Source organism: Diceros bicornis, chromosome 29 (genome assembly GCF_020826845.1).
Source record: "Diceros bicornis minor isolate mBicDic1 chromosome 29, mDicBic1.mat.cur, whole genome shotgun sequence".
Taxonomy (NCBI): Eukaryota; Metazoa; Chordata; class Mammalia; order Perissodactyla; family Rhinocerotidae; genus Diceros; species Diceros bicornis.
In genome coordinates, this window is record NC_080768.1 from 1,779,459 (window position 1) to 1,801,956 (window position 22,498).

Sequence of the window (22,498 nt, forward strand, 5' to 3'; positions counted from 1 at the left end):
GTACGTTAGTCGACAAATTGCTACAGCGGGCTCAGGTCCCCACGATGAACTGTTACAGCGGGCTCAGGTCCCACCGTCCACAGTGGACGACTTGCCAATTGGTCTATCAGAATACCCAGTTGTTGGTGCACACAGGGGATAAAGAAGCCTTTCTTCATCAAGCTGCGACTTTTCGATTGTGTGTTGCTGTCTATGTGTGGGTGTTGGCACAGATGGGCTGCTCACTGTTCTTAGCATTGCAGGGTTTGGGGTTGATCGGCCAATCCATGGCACAACATATTCTCTCTGAAAGAATGTTTTTCTCTGCAGACTAAGAATCACTCTGTAAGGTTGAATTTTCTTTTGGACATAGGAATGAGTAGGTCTGAGCGCTGGAATGGCCTGTCCATCACCTTAACAATAGGATGCTGCTTTGAGCACAGGGGACAGCCTGGCGCTGGCCACCCGGAGCCCTCACGGCTCACAGAGCTCTGCATCTATTATGGGCTTAAGGATATTTTGTTCACTGGAAGAGGTACTGAATAAATGGCTAGTATGGTGAGGAGGGTTGGAGAATTCCTTTTCCCAGCTGAACCCAGGGAATATGTGGTTACTGGTGAGGGTAATGAAATACTCCAGGAGCACTATAGGTGGTTCTCTGCCAGTCCCAACACAGCGAAATTTGCTGGGGTTCCACTTTGCTGGAGCTGGTGCATGAGAGAAATAGACCCCCCCTCTAGTTTCTGTCTGTCCCGAGCCCTGTTCTTCACGGCTCCTAACTATAACTTCTAGAAATCTTTCACATCTCCCTCAAGATCAGAGTAGCTTTAGGAAATAATTGACATGCATTTGAACACTATGAGCAGGTTGGCTTTACATATTGCATGTGTGGTGCAGAGCTCACACTGCAAGAATGGTATCCCGTGCTTTATTTTTATTTCAAATTTTAAAAAATTATGGTAAAATATACAAAACATAAAATTGACCATTTCAACCATTTTTAAGTGTACTTTTCAATGACATTAAGTACATTTACATTGTTGTGCTACCATCACCACCGTTGATCTCCAGAACTTTTTCATCTGGCAGAACTAAAACTCTGCACCCATTAAACAACTCCCTATCCCTCCCATCCTCCCCCAGCTGCTAGCAGCCTCCATGGGACTTTCCGTCTCGGTGAATTTGACGACTCTGAAGTACCTCATATAAGTGGAATAAAATAGTGTTTGTCTTTTTGTAACTGGCTTATTTCACTTAGCATAATGTCCTCAGGGTCCATCCATGTTGTATAGCATGTGTCAGAATTTCCTCCCTTTTCAAGGCTGAATAATATTCCATCGTATGGAGGTACTACATTTTATTTATCCATTCCTCTGTCCAAGTGTCTGTCCGTGGACACTTGGGTTGCTTCCACCTTTTAGCTATTGTGAATAATGCTGCTGTGAACATGAGGGTGCAGATACTTGTTTGAGTCCTTGCTTTCAATTCTTTTGGATATATATCCAGAAGTGCAATCACGGGATCATATGGTAATTCTATTTTTAATTTTTTTATGGAAAATATTCCATACCGTGTAGAGTATTTTTAAGTCCATTATGTTGTGGGCAACAAGCATATATTAAATGACAATGTATGTTTAAAAACTAAGTATCAGATTTCATTTTAGGAGGTCTTCTGATTTGAGCTACTGATGTAGTTAATAGATTTATAATATCCAGGAAAATCTGTTATGACATCAGCACTAGCAAGTTAGAAAAGGCTTCCCCCCCAAACATGTGTAATATTGTCCCATGAGTACTTTGCATAGAATATGAGAGTCTGAATTGAAACATGTTCCTGTTACTTCTTTAACAGAGATGCTAAGGTTGGGTCTAGCGAGCACATGAGGATTGGAGGGAGTGAAGACATGGCCTGGCTGCAGATCTGTGAACCTACAGAGAAGGATAAAGGAAAATATACTTTTGAGATTTTTGATGGCAAAAATAACCATCAGCGCTCACTCGACCTATCTGGTCAAGGTAAGATCATTCTTCTTCAGCATCGAGTAATTTTGTTTTTAGTGACCCATGTAGTTGCTGAAACGGAAACAATCTGATTTTACTATTTTCATTCAGAGAAAATTATTTCTGAGTAATCAATTTATTTACATGGGTGTTTGTCAGTTTTTACTAAGCAAACTCACTGATAGAGCATCTGAGTGAATGAATACAAGCTAAACACAGTGAAATGGTACTAATATAAGCAATGTTTCCTTCCAGCTTTTGATGAAGCGTTTGCAGAATTCCAGCAGCTCAAGTAAGATTTGCATGTTGGGTTGCTGTTCTACCATCTGGGGTAGAGTTGATGTGGAGTCATTTTGGCTGAGTGTGGGCACATCTATGGAGGCCTAGGGGGACCCAAGGACTGTGAGGTTCCTAGGAAATGAATAAAAATGGCAATTGAAGCAATTCAATATGTAGAAGGGCAGGCATTCTTCTAAACTATAAATGAATTTATAAATCAACTTTCTAGAGTCATAATACCCTTGTTACTTTAAATGGCTAAAATGACGAATTTCTGAAATAGTGATAATTATGGCAACATATTATACAGAGAAATCTTTAGGTTTTTTTAAAAGACTTTATTTTTTTTTAGAGCAGTTTTAGGTTCACAGCAAAATTGAGAGGAAGATACAGAGATTTCTCATATGTGCCCTTCCTGCTGCCACCCCCAACCTCCTCCATTATCAACATCCCCACCAGATGGTACATTTCTTATAATTGATGAATCTCCATTGACACATCATAATCACCCAAAGTCTGTAGTTTACCTTAGGGTTCTCTTGTGGTGGTGTACGTTCTATGGGTTTGGACAAATGGATAATGACATGTGTCCACCATTATAGAATCATACAAAGCAGTTTCACTGCCCTAAAAATCCTCTGTGCTCCACCTATTCATCCCTCCCTCCCCCTAACCCCTGGCAACCATGAACGTTTTTACCGTCTCCATAGTTTTCTCTTTTCCAGAATGTCATATAGCTGGAATCATACAGTATGTAGCCTTTTCAGATTGGCTTCCTTCACTTAGTCACATGCATTTACGGTTCCTCCATGTCTCTTTATAGCTTGATAGCTCATTTCTTTTTAATAATATTCCATTATCCAGAGCAACTTTTTAAAGAATAATTTGGGATTTTTAAATATGAGTGCATTTTAGAGTACCCAAACAGAACAGTCCTTGGCGCATACTAGGTTATTCAGTAAACATTTTTTAAATGAAGGAGTGGATGACTAAGATAAATCAGAAACTGACGATGTAAAAAATATCTAAAAATGTCCAGTGCAATCTGGTCAATTTGGTAAAAAAAACCCAAATCTCTCCAACCTTCGAGTTCGAATGCCAGCTTTTCTGTGGGTCTTAGCAGCTGAAAGACAGGGCATTTTCCCTCTCACAGTGGGCAGTGGGCGACACCAGGAACAATATATAGATACGGTTCCTCAGATCCTGGGACCGAATGTGTTCTGCTAAGAGGAAGCAGAGGTGTCTCCTCCTTCCTTCTGCTCTCCTCTTTAGCAGACCTCTGAAACGTGTAGTGCTTTTCCCCGACGGCATTGTCTCACGTCCCTCTTATTCTCTCCCCTCCGCCCCCTTTACCCTTCAGGGCAGCTGCTTTTGCAGAGAAGAGTAAGTACATTTTGGATTATAACAAGCACAACTTATTGCTTTGGGTGGGGCAAAAGGGTCCATGTTTTAGAGTGTTAACTTTGTGTATTAAATAATAAACCACAAACCATCTCACCCTGATTCGAACCCTCCCCCAACTCTCCACGCTGACACTCTTCATTCTGCCAACCCGTCCTGTGCCACCCAGCCCTGCCGGCCCGGTCAGCTTTGGCCTCCTTACCCTCTGGCCTCCTTTGTCCTCGCATCTCCACCCACCTGTTCTGTGTTCTCTGTGAGATGGTCAGTCAGCTGTGGCCATAGGAGGAGACAGTTTGGCTGGTTTGAGTAGTTTCCTTGGGCTTTGGGCGACAGGGGTGGTCCTAGTTGCCTGGCACCTGGCCCTGGATGATTCAGGAGGAGGAATCTCACCTCCTGGGTGCAGGGCAGATGGAGGGGCCCTGGCTCTGGGTGGTTGGTGGGCACATCACAGGCTGGGCCCTGCGCTGTCTCTAAGGATTGGCTACCTGGGAGGGGCAGTCTCTCCCCAGCCAGAAAGGGTTTTTAAGATGTCAAACATCATAATATAGTGATAATTAAAAATACTTACAATACACCACCCTTGAAAAATCCTGCTCTCCAATGCACCAGATTCCTCTACCTCCTGGCTGAGATATAGAGTTCTTGGTGTGCCCCGCGTTGAGCCCTTGATGAATTCTTCATCTCGGGGCCTCCTCACACCCTACATTTCCCTAGAGTGTTTCACGACCTTCCCCTGCACAGCATCAGTGACTTCCTCCCCATGCCCTGGGCGCGTGGTTTATCCCCCGACCGTGTATATTTCCTGTTTGTGTGCCTTCCCCTGGAGAGTGCAGCTCCTCCCTGGCTCATTTAGTACCACAGGGTGCTCGGCACGGTGCCTCTCCATGGGAGCATCCCTGTTGACATGTTCTCACCTGAGTCCCTTTCACCTTACAGATCGTGGCAAGGTGGTTGGTGGCTTACCTGATGTGGTGACCATAATGGAGGGCAAGGTAAGGACAGACAGCAGGACACAGTCAGGACGGCGTGGGGTTTCCCCCATTGTGGGACCATCAGGCCGAGCACAGGGAACCTGGGTGGTGGGCTCATGTTGCTTAGCCTCCAGAGGACTGGGAGCCCCCTACCCACAGTCTGCTTGGCCTAGGCTGCCTCTGATGACCCTAGTGTTATCAAGGGACGGAAGAGTTTAATCTCCTGAATCCACATACAACACCTTGCAGCCACGTGCATGACTCAGGCACCACAGAGCAGGTGTTATGGCACCTGTTTCCGGGCCTGCACGGCCGCCTGCTTCTGATGCATCTGGTCAATCAAGGGAGTAACTGACTGGGAGCAGGGGGGCCACACCCACACCCACAGGACCCACCCCCCCTTGTACGAAGGTGGGAACCACTCTCTTCAAGTGTGAAATGAAAAAAAAACCTCTGCTCCAATTTTCAAGGTCATTTTTGAACATATAATGGAAGCCATTTATTGGGGTTCTAATTTGTCACCTGTCCGTGGGATTACTGATGTCTAACTGGGGGCTTCAGTGATTCCATCTCCATGTCACAGGGACGTGGATACCCGAGAGAATGTTATTAGGCCAGCATAAAAAAATTTATAGACCTTTTCTTTAGCAGCTGAAGAAAGCCTAGAGTCTGAGGCGGAGGAGTCATGAATCTCATAATAAAGATGTAATTAAGAAATTAGCAAGTGTTATTTTATCATAGGCTGAAAGCATGTTTTAACAAAGTGTCAACAATGCATCTGATTTACTATAAGACAAAAAACCCTCTGGATATGCCAGAGGAACTGGTAAAATGGATCCATAAGTCTGAATACAAAGGAAATTTAGAAACAGGCTAAACATATCTACTGTGAAAGGTAGAGCCTGATTACCTTCAAATTCTTTGATTAACTTAAGACAAGGATTAACGTTGAGAATAAATAGAAAAAATTAGTGTTGATTTTTCTCACAAGGTGCCCCGTGAAACTGTGAACTTCTCTGCATCCTGAGTTTTTTCGATCCCTGGTGTCTAGCATGGTGCTTACATATATAAAGAGCAGGTTGACTAAATGAATGATGGGAAGGACAGATAAATACAGCTGAGCGTGAGGGAGGGCCGATCCCACTCTGAGGTGATCTGACTTTTCTGTTTCTAACTCTCTGTCTCTGCCCGCCCTTCCCCCCTGAAGACCTTGAATCTGACCTGCACGGTGTTTGGAAACCCTGACCCTGAAGTGGTGTGGTTCAAGAATGACAAGGACATCGAGCTCAGCGACCACTTCTCCGTCAAGGTGGAGCAGGCCAAGTACGTCAGCCTGACCATCAAGGGCGTGACCTCTGAGGATTCGGGCAAGTACAGCATGAACGTCAAGAACAAGTATGGAGGCGAGAAGATCGACTTGACCATCAGCGTGTACAAACACGGGGAAAAGATCCCAGACGTGTTGCCGCCCCAGCAGGCCAAGCCAAAGCTCATACCAGCGTCCACCTCCGAATAAAGGGAGTAGCCGCTGGAGTTGGAAAAGATGCTTGAAAGTCATAGGAATGCTGTGTGCTCGTTCCAGAGGAGTGACGACGGTCTGAGTGATGTCACGTGTGGCCAGATTGTTGGTTGTGCATTGTGCTTTTAATTTGGGCAATCTGTTATTATTAGTGTACGTCCATCTCAGGGGAAGGGCTGATGTTTCCCACAAGGCTATACAACTTCGTCTGCAGATACTTGACAGAGGAGGGGTTGGGAGATGACAGCTCACGTTTTCGTTGCTATGGGCAGTGGCGGTTCTGTGCCAAGCCGCTGTCCACACTGGGGGCTGTAGTCTTTGGTGCTGGCAAGATCCGGCAGCTCTGAAATCCTGGTGGTAGAGCCTTTTAAGCGTGTGTTAGCTGGTTACACTCAGTTTTCTCTTGCTTCAGACTAATAAAACTTGAAAAGGCAACTTGCTGTGGCTCTCCTATCCCGAATTGTACCTACCCACATCTGCTTACTCTCCTGGCTTGTTTAATTATGGATGATTGTGCAATTTCACAGCTAGTAGCGTGCAAACAATGGGCCCACAACCCAGAGCCAGGGCCGGTAAATCACAGTCACTGTGGAGCTCCCTCCAACAGCCTGATGTGTGAGTGCTGGGTGACAGGCGACCGACCCGGCCAGGAGAGGAACCCACAAGGTCCTAATTCCAAAGAAAGTGTCCGTCTTGTGCAGGCTTAGAAATGCCAAGTGGTTATCCTATCGTGAATCTAAAAATCTCAGCAGAGGAAAACAAAATGCGTAAATGGCTATGTTCTTTTTTAGTGTGCTAATTAATTAGAAAGGGATTTCAAAAGAAAGAAAACTCTCATTTGAGATGATCACTGTAGTAGCCATGGAGGAAAAGTTAAACCTTGGCTGACTGCAGAAAGTCTCTCGGTGAAGTTAAAAAAAGAGTATAGGGTGAATGTATCCTTTCTTTGAACTTTTCTTCCTTTTTTGGAAAGAGGCTGAAATTCCTCTGGCACAAAAATGCCATCTCAATATTTTAGGTTTATAGGAAACATATTGTTATATAACAGAAAAAGCTTTGGTAATTCAGAATATTTTATCTCTCTGTGTCATTAAGGCCAATCCAAACTCTATGATAATTGTGTTATGTTTTCCTGAGGTAATAACAAAACTCATGAAATTTAAGTATGTCCCTAATAACACCAGCCAGCTGAGCAGGTTTCCATGGCAGGTAAAGTGAGCATCAGCAAGAATTTTAAAATTATTTTTCCCTCCTCTGTGGTGCAGGTAAGCTTTAGCTGAGTTTGTTATTATTGCGTAGTGGAGAGTATTTCCAAAAACATCCTTGGCAAGGGAAGGCACAGACAGATTTTTCTATATTTGACCTTTATTTAGTTAAACAGAACTCACTCATTTTCTAGTTTAAATAGTCATTTTTGTTTAGTAATTGCAGTTTGTGGGAAAGAATGAACTGGTTGTGAATTTCTTAAAGCCATATAATTCTTTTTTAGTAGACTTTATTTTTTAGAGCAATTTTAGGTTCATGGCAAAATTCAGAGGACGGTATGGAGATTTCCCACGGACCACCTGTCCCCACTCGTGCACAGCCTCCCCCATTATCAACATGTCCACCAGATGGTACATTTGTTACAATTGATGAACCTACACCTACACGTCATCATCACCCAGAGTCCATAGTTTCCATTAGGGCTCACTCTGGGTGTTCTACGTTCTGTGGGTTTGGACAAATGTGTAATGACATGTATCTACCATTACAGTATCACACAGAGTAGTTTCAGGGCCCTAAAATCCTCTGTGCTCCATCTATTCATCTCTCTCTCCCCACAACCCTGACAACCACTGATCTCTTTTTTGACTTATAATACTTTTTAAATATGCTTTTTATTTCTGAATAGTTTTGGATTTACAGAAAAGTTGCACAGATAGTACAGAGGTCCCCATGTACCTCCCATGCAATTTTCAATTATTAACATCTCATATTTCCATGGCACCTTTGTCAAAACAAAGGAACTGACATTGGTACGTTAGCTATTAACTCCAGATAGCATTGGGAATCCACTGGTTTTGCCCTTGGTGCCCTCTCTGTCCCAGGATCCCCTTGGGACACCACGTTGCATTAGTTGTCCCTTCTGTCCAGTCCCCTCTGGTCTGTGACAGTCTCTGTCTTCCCTTGCTTTTCAAGACCTTGATTAGACTGGGGCTACGGGCTTTTGGGAGGCAGACTGCAGGGGGCAGTACCCTTCTAGTTGCATCCTGGTTATAACTTTGGGTTATAATCCAACACTCTGCTCTTTACTTTGTTGCCCAGATGGTTCCTGCTTTGGCCCCTGGGCGCTCTTTCGGCTTGGCTCCTGGTCCTTCCACACTTGCTTTTCAAGCACTTCCTTACCTCCAGCACTACCAGACACTCCAGGCTCGTCCTGCATTTTTCCTGCCCCAGCCCTAGACTCAGCCGTTTCTCCAAGGACCCCTGGATCCTCTTATTGGAGAATGGGATTTCGAAACCAAGGTCTGGACGCTGGTCATTTAATTTTTTTTTTTATCACATATTGCACACCTTCGCCCTGCTGTATTTTTACAAATATCTCACGACATAGGTAATGCCAATATGATTATCAGTTACTCCCTGGAAGGCAGGCTGTGAAGAACTAAGTACCTGGGAAAGATGTCTAGGTCATCTGTTAACTGTCTAGAGAACCCTGGGCTTCTGCTCTCTGAGGAAGTGCTGCCTACCCTTCACCACTCTTTAGGATCCGTCCCTGTGTTGGCGGGAAAGCGCTGACTTAGGGTCGGGAGGCGGGAGGTGGTCAGGGCTCACTGCTCAGCTGGGGGAAGCTGCTGGGTCTCTGTGAGCCTTACTTCCTCTATGTGCAGGCCTGTTCACGTCAGAGCTGTGAGGGTGATGCAGATGATGGAAGCGAAAATGCTTTGAGAGGTACAAAGCAGTTGGCTGAGGTACTGATTTTGTGAAAAAAAAAAAATCTATTTAACTTCAGCACCACCTGAGAGTCCATTTCATACATTGTACACATCACTCTGTGCCCATTAACCCTTTGGTTTAAGTTTCCCAAGAGTAAGATATTCTCTCAAACTGCCATAGTAGTTACCCAATAAAGGAAACTGACCTATGATACAACACTTTCATCTACACTCTGTCTCCTGACCCTGCCAGTCATCCAGTAACATCCTCTGGAGGGGCTCCCCCGAGTCCAGGATCCAGGCTGGGACCATGTGTTGCATTTACTTGTCCATCTCTTGACTTTTCTCAAATCTGGGACAGTTCTTTGCTCGTTCTTTGTCTTTAATTACATTGTGAATTTTGAAGAACACAGGTCAGTTACTTTGTAGAGTATTTCCCAATCCAGGTTTGCAATGTTTCCTCATGATTAAATTCAAGCAATGCATCCCTGGTTGTGTTACTGCTTGTGTTAGTCAGAGTTCTCTAGAGAAACAGAACCAATAGGATATAGACGGGTAGATAGATGACAGATAGATAGATGGATAGGTAGAGAGAGAGAGAGAGAGAGAGAGAGAGAGAGAGAGAGAGAGAGAGAGATGATAGGTGTAAGAGGAGATTTATTATAGGAATTTGTCATACAGTTATGGAGGCCAAAAAGTTCCCCCATCTGCTGTCTGCAAACTTGAGACTCAAGAATGCTGGTGGTAAAATTCAGCCTGGATCCAAAGACCTGAGAATTGGGGGTTGGGGGAGAGCTGATGGTATAAGTCTCCATACAAGTTGAAAAGCCTGAGAACCAGGAGCTCTGATGTCCGAGGGCAGAAGACGGATGTCAGGTTTCTCCATTCAACACTGTGTGACAACTACGTGTCCCCTTGCAGCTCATATGCTTTCTGTGCAGAGACACTTTCAGATCATGGAAATATCCTGCTTCTCATCACCTTCCCACCTTGGTGTAGCATCCATTGATAATTCTTGTCTGAGTGAAGCTTTACTCTGATGGTTCAAAGGACAATGTTCCTCACAGTAGCACCCCCTCTGCATTTCTCATTCAGTATTCTGCTCTTCCTCTCTCCATCATTCATTCATTCCTTTCTTTCATCTGTGTTGATATTTATATGAGGATATATATTTATCCATCGTCATCAGACTGGGTTTATGGATTCCTATGTTATTCAATGGATTGTAGCATTTTACCGTCCTTATTCATTCTTATGCTCAAATAGTCCAAATTCAGCTTAAATGCCTTGTTCAGGATTTGGTGCTTAGCGTGGGATTTCACGCTCTGGTGTGATCTTGTCTGTGCGTCACCTCTGCCTCCCACCTCTCCTCCTCCTTCACACTCTCTTCAGCCTCCTCTCTCCCACTCTCAGCAGCCGCAGACTGGAGTTGGGTGTGTACTTTCCTAGTAATCTAAAGTTCGCAGTGACCTCTGTCCCCTGATAATGCTGATGTCAGGGTTCCTATGTGCTCTCATTTTTGCTCCTTGTTGCAGTATGAACAGCTCATGACTGAGATACAGTCTTCCACAGACTGTATGTGGGAAGATACAGTCTTCCTTCTGTTTCACAACCGTGGGCCTTGGCTAATGACAACTCCCTGTAAAAACACCGTGTGTGGTGTCCAAGAGTCCTGCACTGAATCCCAGTTCAGTGACTGGCCAGCTTTCTTACTACGGTCAAGTCACTTGGACTCTTTAAGCCTTGTTTGCTTTTATCTACAAAAATGGAGGAAATGATGCCTTTTATGAGGGAGTGTGATACATATTCTGACAGCTCAGTTAGACAAAGGGTGAATTTTGGATTCATATGATTATGAAATGTGGTGGTTAGAGGCGGAAGTGGGGCTTTTTAAATAAATCAACCATCTGTGAAAAATGTCTATCTGTTCAACAGTTTCTATGGCCATCTCGTGAGAATAGTTAGACACAAATTAATATAAATCAACCACGGAAGGAGGCTTCCTCTGAGACTCTGAGCGTGAGAGGGAAATAGGTTGAGCATGTGGGAATGTAAATAATTGAAATGTGACTCAGTATTCATAAAAATTATGCTTCATCAAACTAATAATAATATGAGTCATCAGCTTCCAAAACTGAGACAAGAGCTAATAAGGGTATAGCAGACCTAAACATTATTTTGCAGCTTAAGTATTCTTGCTAGCCTGCTTATCACTCAAAGAATGTGTTAATGCTTCTGGGTATGTATCTGAAGGAAATGAAATCGCTATCTTGAAGAGATATCTGCACCCCATGTTCACTGCAGCATTATTCACAATAGTCAAGATACGGAAACAAACTAAGTGTCTCTCCATGGATGAATGGATAAAGAAGATGTGGTATATATACACAATGAAAAATTATTCAGCCATGAGAAAGAAGGAAATCTTGCCATTTGCAACAACATGGATGGACCTTGAAAGCATTATGCTAAGTGAAATGTCAGAGAAATACGAATACTGTATGATCTCACTTATATGTGGAACCTAAAAAAAAGCCAAACTCATAGACACAGAGAGTAGAATGGTTGTTGCCAGGGGTTCAGGGGTCTGGGAAATGGGGAGATGTTGGTCAAAGGGTATAAACTTCTAGCTAGTAAGATGAGTAAGTTGTGGGGATCTCATATACAATATAGTGACTATAGTTAACAATACTGGATTGTATACTTGACGGTTGCTAAGAGTGGATCTTAAATGTTCTCAACACACACACGTACACATACACACAGTAGTAATTATATGAGGAGATGGATGTGTTAACTGACATTATTGTGGTAATCATTTTGCAGCATATACATGTATCAAATCATCATGTTGTACACCTTAAACTCACACTCTTTCAAATGTCAATTATATCCCAATAAAACGGGGGGGGGGAATGCATTAACGTGTTTAACTCGTGAGAAATAAAGATTTTGCATCTTCTAAAAGTAAAAAATTAAGACTGCCCATATCCTATTTTTAAGAAATAATTTTGAAACCACCTCCTTCATTTCCACCTCTCTGCTCTCATGCCTGGCCAGAATGAAATTTGTGAGATTAGAAAAGGGGCTGGAGATTCTTTTCTGGGAGCCCCCTTTTATCCCCCAATCAGAGGGCATATTGATCATAGTAGAACTTTCTTCAGGGCAAAATGCCCAGGACTGGGGAGGGACCACTAATTTGTGCAGTATTCAGCACACCTCACCTTATGTCACCTGAACCCTGAACACCGAGATGCTCTGCAGATAAATGAACGGGAACTTCTGTCCTTTACAAAAGAACCCACTACTTTCAGAAGGACAAACATTAAAATGCAACCTATTCCTTATACTGCATCACTCCTGAATTCTGTTTTGGGAAAAGGAGGCCCATTCTGGATATCTACTCCATGGCCCAGTGTGTGGACAGATGCCGTTGATAGAGGTTAGATTTAATGGTCTGCCTCGTTCAGTGGGTGACGAATGAGCTGCTTTCAGTAAAACATGTATTTTTTTTTCCTATGAAAGGTTTTAACCCAGGAGTGTGCAGCGGGAATCCACATTGGAACGTTAATGACTTAGAAAATTAAAAACCATAAATAGATTTAGAAATTAAATTTCTTAAAAAGTGCGCTCACAATAATGATGGCATTAAATGAACAGATGCAGATTTGTGACAAAAAGGACTGAGAGTTTCATTAGTGAGTGGGTAGAATTTGTTATAAAAGTGTTTTTTAAAAAAATTGATTCAAACTATTTTTGAACTAACTGAAGGGATGTTTGTGTGTCCATCAGTGGGGGGAAAGTCTACACCCCAGTGCCACAGCTTCCTCACTGCTTCCTGGAGAGTCTTCTCTTACATTCCGGGTTCCAGGGTAGTGCCTGAGAAAGGTTAGCGTTTCTATGAAGATGGTTTTGTAAACCCCTTGAAGTGGTGCATTTACAATGTGAGAAGGGACTGTTTTCCTTCCGTTCTCTCAACCCCAGCTGAGAGGCAGGTGGGTGTTACTGTATTCTCAGTTCTCACATGAGTAGGGCCATCCGTGACTGCTCAGACCTATGTGGTTCTCCTGTCCTTTTCTCAAGAGGAATGGAGGGGAAGGGGAAAGGAGATGAAGGGGAATGGAGAGGATGAAGGGGAATGGAGATGAAGGGTGATGGAGATGATGAAGGGAAATAGGATAAAGGGGAATGGAGATGATGAAAGGGAATGTAAGGCAGGGGAATGGAGATGATGAAGGGGAATGGAGAGGATGAAGCAGAATGGAGATGAAGGGTGATAGAGATGAAGGGGAATGGAGATGAAGGGTGATGGAGATGAAGGGGAATGGAGGGGAAGGGGAATAGAGATGATGAAGGGGAATGCAGGTGATTAAGGGGAATGGAGATGAAGGGGAGTAGAGATGATGAAGGGGAATGCAGATGAAGGTGATGGAGATGAAGGGTGATGGAGATGAAGGGTGATGGAGATGAAGGGTGATGGAGATGAAGGGGAATGGAGAGGAAGGGGAATGGAGAGGAAGCAGGATGGAGATGATGAAGGGGATGGAAAGGAAGGCATGGCTTTGCAGGACCTGTCATTGGCTCACCTTTCCTTTCACAGGTTGGGGAAGTGAGTCCTGAGTGAACGATCAGGCAACACCAAGACAGAACGCCGGCCACTTTTGTTCTCACACACCTGGACAGATTCTATCTGCAGAGGTCAGCTGATGTCCCACCAGTTCCAAAACACCTTCTCTTTAAGCCGTTTGGAAATTTCTAGACTCTGACCAAGATGGCCTTACCATTGCCCTCAGCCTGATTCAATGTTAGACAGGCCTCTTCTTGATTCTAGCCCTGACCTCCCTTGAGATGGATCTAACCATCTTGCAGCCTCTTGCCAGTTTTATCACCCAAGACTGTCTTTCTCAAGACCGGGAGCCACCCCTCTGAAGTGTAACCATCACGGACCTAGTCTCTGTGGGAGGGCCAGTGTGTAACTTCAGTAAGCACCAAGTGGCCAACACAGCCCAGTCACAGTGACCAACCTGCCCCCATGTCCCCCAAGGTGCACGCAGGCTGGTTTTGAACGTTGGTTAGTTTATTCTTCCAATCCTTCCAAGTAAGGATCCCTCTTCTTCTCTCTCTCCCCTTTCTCCCTCCTTTTCCCCGTCACCCCACCCCCATGATATACCTTGTCCGATTTAGTCTCCCAGGCCCTGGGCACCAAGGCAGGGATGCAGCGGGGCTGTGAGGTTCAAAGGCTGGCTCTGTCATTTATGCACCGGGAGCAGGGGACAACCACGGACTCTCTGGGTGTCTCAGTCCTCAGCTGTAAAACTGGGATAATAATAGGACTTGTCCCCCAAGGCTCCATGCTAAAACTTGTGAGATTAGTGGTCCTATAATGAGTATAGGTACGTGCCTAGAATAGAGCCGGGTAGACAGCAAGTGCTACATAAATGCTTGCTATAATAATAACCATTGTGACTAGCATTAATATTTTTAACCCAGGTTATTTTTCTCTTTTTCCTTATCCATACTTTGTTGCTTTTTCTCAGCCATCTTTTCTGCAATTTCTTTTAAATTTTAGGCTCTTCACAGTTTATCTTCCAGGAGCCAGTCTCTTTTCCCATCCTTCACACATCACTCCTGTGTAGCTGCAGAGCTACTGATGGATCTTTTCCTTCCTATCTTTAACTTACTCTCTAAAGGTTCACTTTTAAAAATAAGGCTATCGGAAAGGTGGGATTGTACCTCATTTCTTTCAACACTGTGGTTTTCTCCCCTAGCAGTAGAACTAATTTTCCATGCATTAGTGGAAAAAGTTAAAATAATAAGACCAGTCAAAGCATCCTCTCCATCAGGTATGTTCAAACAAAACTACAGATAACATCACTTCCATGTAGAGCGGTTACCCACGCCAGTTTTATATTTATCTGGTTTTGCTGTGCACATCCCACAAATACACATGAGGTGATTCAACTTGAAATACCTGGGCTGGCGCTCTATAATCTCTTCAGTCGGTTTCAGCCAGGCCACAAGGATGCACATGCCCCCTTTGCCTCTCTGGCCGCAGCTCGGAGCCCACGGCGCGGCCGCTGATGTGTGGGCAGGTGGACAGGATGGTGCAGGTCACGCCGGAGGCTCTGAACGTTTTTCTGAGAACGTGGGGCTGAAAGGCTGGGCTGCCCCGGGCGTTTCTTTTTTAGCGTTTGCTTCCCTTGTGTCACCTTTGATGTGCACCTTGTTTGTTAGGAAAAGAGCTCAGTATTGAAGGCTTCCCAACACCAGCTTCTCGGGGGCTTTGAATTTTAAGCTCAAATGAATGCTGGCGGATATTAGAGAGCTGTAAATGGTTTTCTGTGTTTTCAGTGCACAATTGGCCCCGGACCCAGGCTGGACCCTTTTCCCTGCATGCTCCCCTCCCAGCTGAGTTTCCTTCCGTTCCCGCTTGGAGTGAAGTTATAAGATAATCGCACCCTTAGAGGTATGAATTCTCAGCCTTAAAAAAAAAATTCTTAGGACTAAACTAAATGAACATGGAGAAAAGTCCTCCAAGCTGGCCTCTTCGTGTTTCAGGGCCTCGTGAGGCCTCTAGATGGCACTCAGAGAACAGAGACCGAACTTGTGCCTGTGCGGCCAAACCAGATCCGTCTTCCTGATACCAACACATCACTTAGTGAATGGAAGATTATTAAAGGCGTTCTACTTACCCCGGTGACAAGGACAGGTCCAGCAAATTACTGTTTCCAGGAAATAGCAGGTCATTTTGAAGACAATAATATAGCCTCTTAATCTTCACATGATACACATTAGAAGGAATAAAACATAGCTGGTGAGATATTACAAGGCCCTTATTACATCAGCAGAGTTGTAAAAATACGTGATCTATCTATACATTAAGTTTAGGGCATGAATTTTAAATATTCCATGTTTCAAAGAGGCATGTCAAACGCAGCAGGCTCATTCATTTTTCAACACAGTAAATTACGGCATTGGAATTTTTCACATTAAGCATATGATGCTGCAAAGCTCTCGGATGGTGATGCAGGATCTGAATTGGAGGAGGTTCTGGATCCTCAGGGGGCTGTGCTCACCTAGGCGTCCTTGCTTGTCCTTGAGTGTTTTCTCCATGGTTTTTCTGCTCCTCAGCTTTTTAGAAGACCTCATCATGGATATTTGGGAGAGGACACAGCTGGGAGGCAGTAGGAACTCCTTTCTTTTATAGTGAACAAACACGGTTCACTTTGTGAATCTATTCTTGTATTTTAATTGAGGTATAGTTAAATAATGAATGGAATGAAAGATTACATATAATGGTTTCATTTTTCACTGACTTATAAATGGATTAAAATCCATTTAAACATCATTTTACCTGTAGAATTATGATGATATTTTTTAAACAAAGGGTGGATATAAAGGGCGCATATTAAAGGAGTCTGTGAAAGGAGTATATTAAAAATTAAAATGAAAATAATCCCAAATTCAGCTTTATGACACCAAAGGAAACATCCCATTTGCCCTTCAGCTGCTCCTCGTCATGTCTGATTCTACTTCAACTGCCACTCATCATCCACGTTAATTTATCTGCGTTTATTTTATTAAAGATGTTAGTGCTTCTCCAGTAACAAACATCATTTCTTTCATGTAACATTAGCTGTAAGCAAGTGATTAACACAGAGTGCAGGAGGAGGAACAGAGAATCCAGCTTTAGTCCTGGCTCTGTTGGAAACTACTGCCCAACCCTGGACGAACCCTGTTTCTCCCTCTGTGCCTCAGTTTCCCTAACTGTAAAAGGAGGATCAGCAGTTCTCCAACTGAGCTCCACTCACAAGCCAAAGGGATGTCACCAGCTTCATCCCCACCCCTCATCCCTCTCCGACCCCACACCCAACCGTCAATGAGGTTCCGCTTCTGTCTTATATGTGGGACTTTCCAGTAAGATTCCTTTTCAATAAGTTCTTGGAGTTTTTCATTTTTGGTTAGGATCACGTGGTTCACAGGTCTCCTTAAGTACTTCTCAGATCTCAGATTTTGGGATGACAGAATTTCTGTCTCTCATTTGGTGGGGAGTCAGTTCAAGATCTCAGCTGCTAACCTTTAGATGCTTGGAGGTATCCAGAGGTGGGCAGGGAGTAAATACACCTGCACCACCCGGCCTTCTGCACCCACTCCCCAGTGTCTGTTGAAGACAGTGTGGAATCCTCACCCCAGCAGAGCTTTCCTCTCGGTTCAGTGAGCCTACGCTCCACATCCAGCTCTGACACCCAGGTTGTAGCAGTGGTCAGCACTGTCCATCCTCTGTCTTTCTTCCCATATCCTAATCGAACTATTAGGAACATTTAAAGGTACGGGTCACCATAATGGTAAAGGCTGGCTGAGCTCGAGCTCCACCAGGTGAAAAACTAAGAAGCCTCTCCCATTTGAACTCACTGTAACCTGCAGAAGGCAGGCTCAGAAAGGATGGAGTGGCCTGAGGGTCAGTGGCCGTGTTTATTAATTAGGCAGAGTGCTTCCTAAGCACCTGTTGATTAAGCGCCAGTTGGTGTCAGGACGGTGGGAACAGCAAAAGGGGCTAGGACATGCACACGTGGGGTTTAGGATCCAGGAGAGAAATAAGACTGTCTGCTCAGGGTTCTGGCACCAGACAGCTCAAAGCTCTGGATGAGCAGAGGCGAGCTGAGGCCCACTGTGGGCCTTGTAGCTGGGAAAGGCACTGTGTCCTGGTGGTGGGAGCTGCTCTGAAGGGGCCTTAGGGACAGAGGGGCCCTGGGGCCTGCTCCACCAGTGGGTGGGCTCACCTCTAGCAGTAGGTGGGGCCTGTTCCTACAAGTGGGCGGAGGCTGCTTCAGCAGGTGAGTGGGGCCTTCTCTAGTGGTTGGGCAGGACCTGCTCCCGCAGGTGGGTGGGGCCATGGTGCTTACTACAGCTGGTGATCTGGGCCTTGTGGGGGGGGAGTCTCCTCCAGTGGGTGGGCGGGGCACCTTCAAGCCCCCTCAAGGCTGCCATCTACTGGTATAGAGTGACTTTGATTTTTAGATGCCCCCAGTTCTTTTGCCCAATGGAAGAAAACACACAAGCATATATTTCCATGCTTTCCCTTCTAAAGATTAAGAAAAGAAAAAGAAAAAACAAGTGCTCCTATTTACCTGTCAAATAAGCTACCTGAGTAAAAGGATCCTTTTAAATATTTCCCACCCCTACACCGTTGCTACCTGCCTTACCATCTTTTGAAAAAATAGTATGTCCTGCCTCTATCCAAGCAGTCATTAAATCATTCATTCATTTGTGCATTCCATCACTCACTCAGTAAGCATCTGAGACCACCAAGCGTTATGCTCCTCTACTGCTTAGCGCATATAATAGCTGCTCTGTAGACATTTGCACAAAGCAATAAAACGGAGCGAACATTGAGCTTTTTCCCAGCAAGAATTCACTTCATTGACTGATATAACAAAGCTGGTAGACTCTTACTTTTTTGGATCCCTTTAGTTTGAAATGTGAGATAACCTAGTTTGGCACCAAGATAATTTTTATTTGGAGTTATCTATGAGCAAAGGATTTACTGTGCAAAATAATGAACGTGAACAAGATCACAGGAGAAATATTTGCAGTCACCACATCTGTTACGCAGTACCCAGTAAACTTAAAGCACTCTTTGTGAACTTGCCAGCAATGAACATGGAAACTCTTACTACCTATGAATCGCAACTCCATGGGGTCAGAACCCCTGTGTTACTGCTGCCCCTCCCGCTCTGAGGATCAGGCCTGGCACATGGCAGGTTCTCCATGGATATTATGTCAGGTATAAATAAATTGAAGCAAACCGCATAAGGGCCTCCGTGAAATACTTCCTTATTAGTCCACTTAGCGTTACCAGAGATGGTTGAGAAAACATCTGGTTAACCAGGTCTTATAATTCAGCCCTTGTACACTTTAAAAGAAACCTCCTTGTATACATTGTAGTTTATCAACCAAGTTGAGCTTGTGTCTGTCTCTGCATAATCAAATCAAGAACAATTGTACTCTGTGTAAATTTTAAAGGATAATTCCGATTATTTCTGGATGGGATGGTCTCCTCTCTGTTTTTCTTCCCTCCCTCTCGCTCTCTCTTCCTCCCTCTTTTCTTTCCTTTCATGTTTACTGTGAGCTGATCTACTTTAGATTTATAGTTTTATAATTAGAAATTTAAAACACCTAGGACACTTCAGAAGATTGTGTGTCAGGCACAGGCACGTGCACACACACTCTTAAATGCTGGATGTAGTCAAGCTTACGACTCATCCTTTTCCCTCTTCCACTCCAGAATTAACTGCAGTCAAAAAGCTGGTGTATAAAATTCTCTGGCTTCTTCTTATTCTTTATTTATATAGTTCTACATTTTCCTACTGAGAAATAATTAGGTTGTTTCTAATTTTTGATATTGTGAATTATGTTAAATGAATATCTTTAATAATGTATCTTTGTGCCTATTTATGAGAGTTTTCTAGGGTATATACAGTAAAAGTGGAATTGCTGGGTCATACGGCTTATGCACCGTCAACTTTACTAGCTATTGTCAAATTGCTCTCTGAAATCGTTATTAAACTCATCCTGTGATCAGCAGTACATGGAGTTTCTGTTGCTCCATATTCTTGTAAACATTTGATATGATACGATGTATCTGATGGCTACAAAATGGCATGTCATTATAATTGCTTCACTCTGTTGTTCTAAAAATTTGTCTGTAGATTTCCTTTGATTTTGTGTGTTGGAAACTGTATTGCCTGCAAATAACAGCAATTTCCTTTCTTTCTTCATGATTCTTGCAAGTTTTATTTTTCTTGATGCATTTGCAGGGTAAAACCTCAAGTACAATGGTAGAGAGGGGAAGGAACAGCAGCAAGCCCACTGGATCCATGTTTCTAATATTCTGCTACAATGATGCTCTTGGTATATGTCTGATAGATACCGCCTGTCAGGTTAATGAAGTTCCTTTCCACTCCTACTTGCTAAGAGCTGTTTGTGTGTGTTTAAAGATCACAAGCGGTTGTTGAATTTTGTCAATATTTTATCTGCATCTACTACAATCCTCATCTTATTTCCTCTTTTAGTCAGTTAGTGCATTGATATTTTATCTGCGTCTACTACAATCCTCATCTTATTTCCTCTTTTAGTCAGTTAGTGCATTGAATTCTATTCACGGACATTCTAACCTTAAGCCGTTCTTGGATCTTGAAATAAGGATTTCTCGGTCATGATGTATTTATTAATAAACACTGCTGGATTATTTGCAAATATTTATCGGGAAGGTTTGCATTTATAGTCCTGTGATTAAAGTTCTGCTACTGTCTCTGGTTTCAGTATCAACCATGGATTATATCTTCCCTGAAAGTTTGGTAGAAATGACTTGCGATGTCATTAGAGCTTCTGTTCTTTTGTGATTTGCTTTTATAAAAGTCTTTAGGAGTATTCAGTCTTTTTATTTATTTTGAGACAATTTTGTTTTATTTTAAAAATGTTCATCTTGTACAGGTTTGTCAAACTCACTACAATTGAATTTCCATAGTATTGTATTGTGCTTTAGAAATTCTATATTCTCCCTGTAGTTAAATTCCCATGTTTGTTAATATTTTGGGCCACCTGTTTTTCAATTATATTACCAAATATTTCTTGATTTTCTTATTGACTCACTTTTTTAAGAACCAGCATTTGTTGTGGTTACCTTCTCTGATTTCTCTGTTTTCTAGGTCATGAATTCTGCTCTTCTTTTTATAATTGCTTTCCTTCTCCTTCCTCTGTGCTGCTTCTTCCCTACTTTCCTGAAGATGCCCACTTCATTAATTCTCAATCTGTCTTCCTTCTTAATACAAGCATTTAAAACTACAAATTTCCACCCACCATACTGTAACTTTCAGGAATGTTCTTTTCCCACGTGGAGCCTGGCTGACCTCCTGGGCCAGCACGGTGGCTGCTTCCAGCCCCTGTCACCAAGTCTGCAGCCTTTCTGGGCTGGCAGCTTCAGCAGGGGGCTCAGTTAAAGTTCCTTCTTTCTAGAGACCTACAGCTTTTTCTTTTTTTAAAAGAATTTGTTTTTTTGGAGAAGTTTTAGATTTATAGCAAAATTGAGAGGAAGGCACAGAACTCTCCCATATACCCTATCCCTACACATGCACAGCCTCCCCCACTATCAACACCGCCCACCAGATGGTGCATTTGTCACAATTGCTGAACCTACTCTGACACGTCATCATCACCCAGAGTCCATAGTTTACATTAGGTTCACTCTGGGTGTTGTACATTCTATGGGTTTGGACAAATGTACAATGACATGTATCCACCATTACGGTATCACACAGAGTAGTTTCATTGCCCTAAAAATCCTCTGTGCTCCACCTATTATCCCTCCTCCCACCAGCTCCCAGCAACCACTGATCTTTTTGCTGTCACTGTAGTATTCCCTTCCCCAGAATGTCATATAGTTGGAATCACACAGTATGTGGCCTTTTCAGATTGGCTTCTTTCACTTAGTCATATGCATTTAAGTTTCCTTCATGTCTTTTCATGGATTGACAGCTCATTCCTTTTCATCACTGAATAATATTCCATTGTCTGGGTGGACCACAGTTTATTTATCCATCCACTTACTGAAGGACATCTGGGTTGCTTCTAAATTGTGGCAATTATGAATAAAGCTGCTATAAATATCTGTGTTCAGGTTTTTGTGTGGACGTAAGCGTTCAGCTCCTTTTAGTAAATACCAAGGAGCGTGATTGCTGGATTGTATAAGAGGATGTTTAGTTTTTCAAGAAACCACCAAACTCTCTTCCAAAGTGGCTGCACCATTCTACATTCGCACCAGCAGTGAATGAGAGCTCCTGCTGCTCCGCACCCTCGCCAGCATGCAGTGTGGGCAGTGTCCTGGATTTTGGCCGTTCTCATAGGTGTGTAGTGCTGACCTACAGATTTGATCCTGTGCCTTTGTGCCCTAAGATCCCGTGTTCAGCCGTCAGTGCATCTCAGCAGTCTTCCCAGGCCCGGGGAGCCGGGCCCAGCCGACATTTACAGCTCTGCCCCTCCCAGGCTCCCCACTCCTGCCACCAGGGACTTCATAATCCTTTACGTATAAAAACACTGTAGTAACAGCATTGCTAGGTGTTTCCAGGAGGAATTTTTCTACATTACCTTTGTCTGCCATATTTCTCAAATGAGAAGCCTCAGGGATTGTTTTTATAAAAGAGATATGTAAAGTTGTATTTTTAATTAAATAGTGGGCTTAAAAGGTAAGGCAGTGGACATCTGTGCTCATACCCACGGATTCTGTAATATGGGGATACGGGGTTTGTGGCAGTCCAATTAATTTTAGGTTATTTTCTAGGCTGTAAGCATGATCTCTAGCAGTAATTTCTGCTCCATGCTTTCTTCAACACCGATACATGTCTAAGACACTTAAAGATGAGTGGCAATTTC

The 22,498-nt window shown here is 43.5% G+C and overlaps 1 protein-coding gene across 1 annotated transcript in view; it reads left to right on the plus strand.

Moving 5' to 3' along the window:
* MYOM2 (myomesin 2) overlaps positions 1 to 6,149 on the plus strand; it is an 85,633-nt gene extending 79,484 nt beyond the window's left edge. Inside the window, exons 32-36 of the mRNA XM_058525373.1 lie at positions 1,834 to 1,997; positions 2,238 to 2,274; positions 3,622 to 3,644; positions 4,599 to 4,654; positions 5,841 to 6,149. Of these exons, the coding sequence (XP_058381356.1) occupies positions 1,834 to 1,997; positions 2,238 to 2,274; positions 3,622 to 3,644; positions 4,599 to 4,654; positions 5,841 to 6,149 (589 nt within the window). The remainder of the gene's footprint in view (positions 1 to 1,833; positions 1,998 to 2,237; positions 2,275 to 3,621; positions 3,645 to 4,598; positions 4,655 to 5,840) is intronic.
* The last annotated feature ends 16,349 nt before the right edge of the window (positions 6,150 to 22,498 follow it).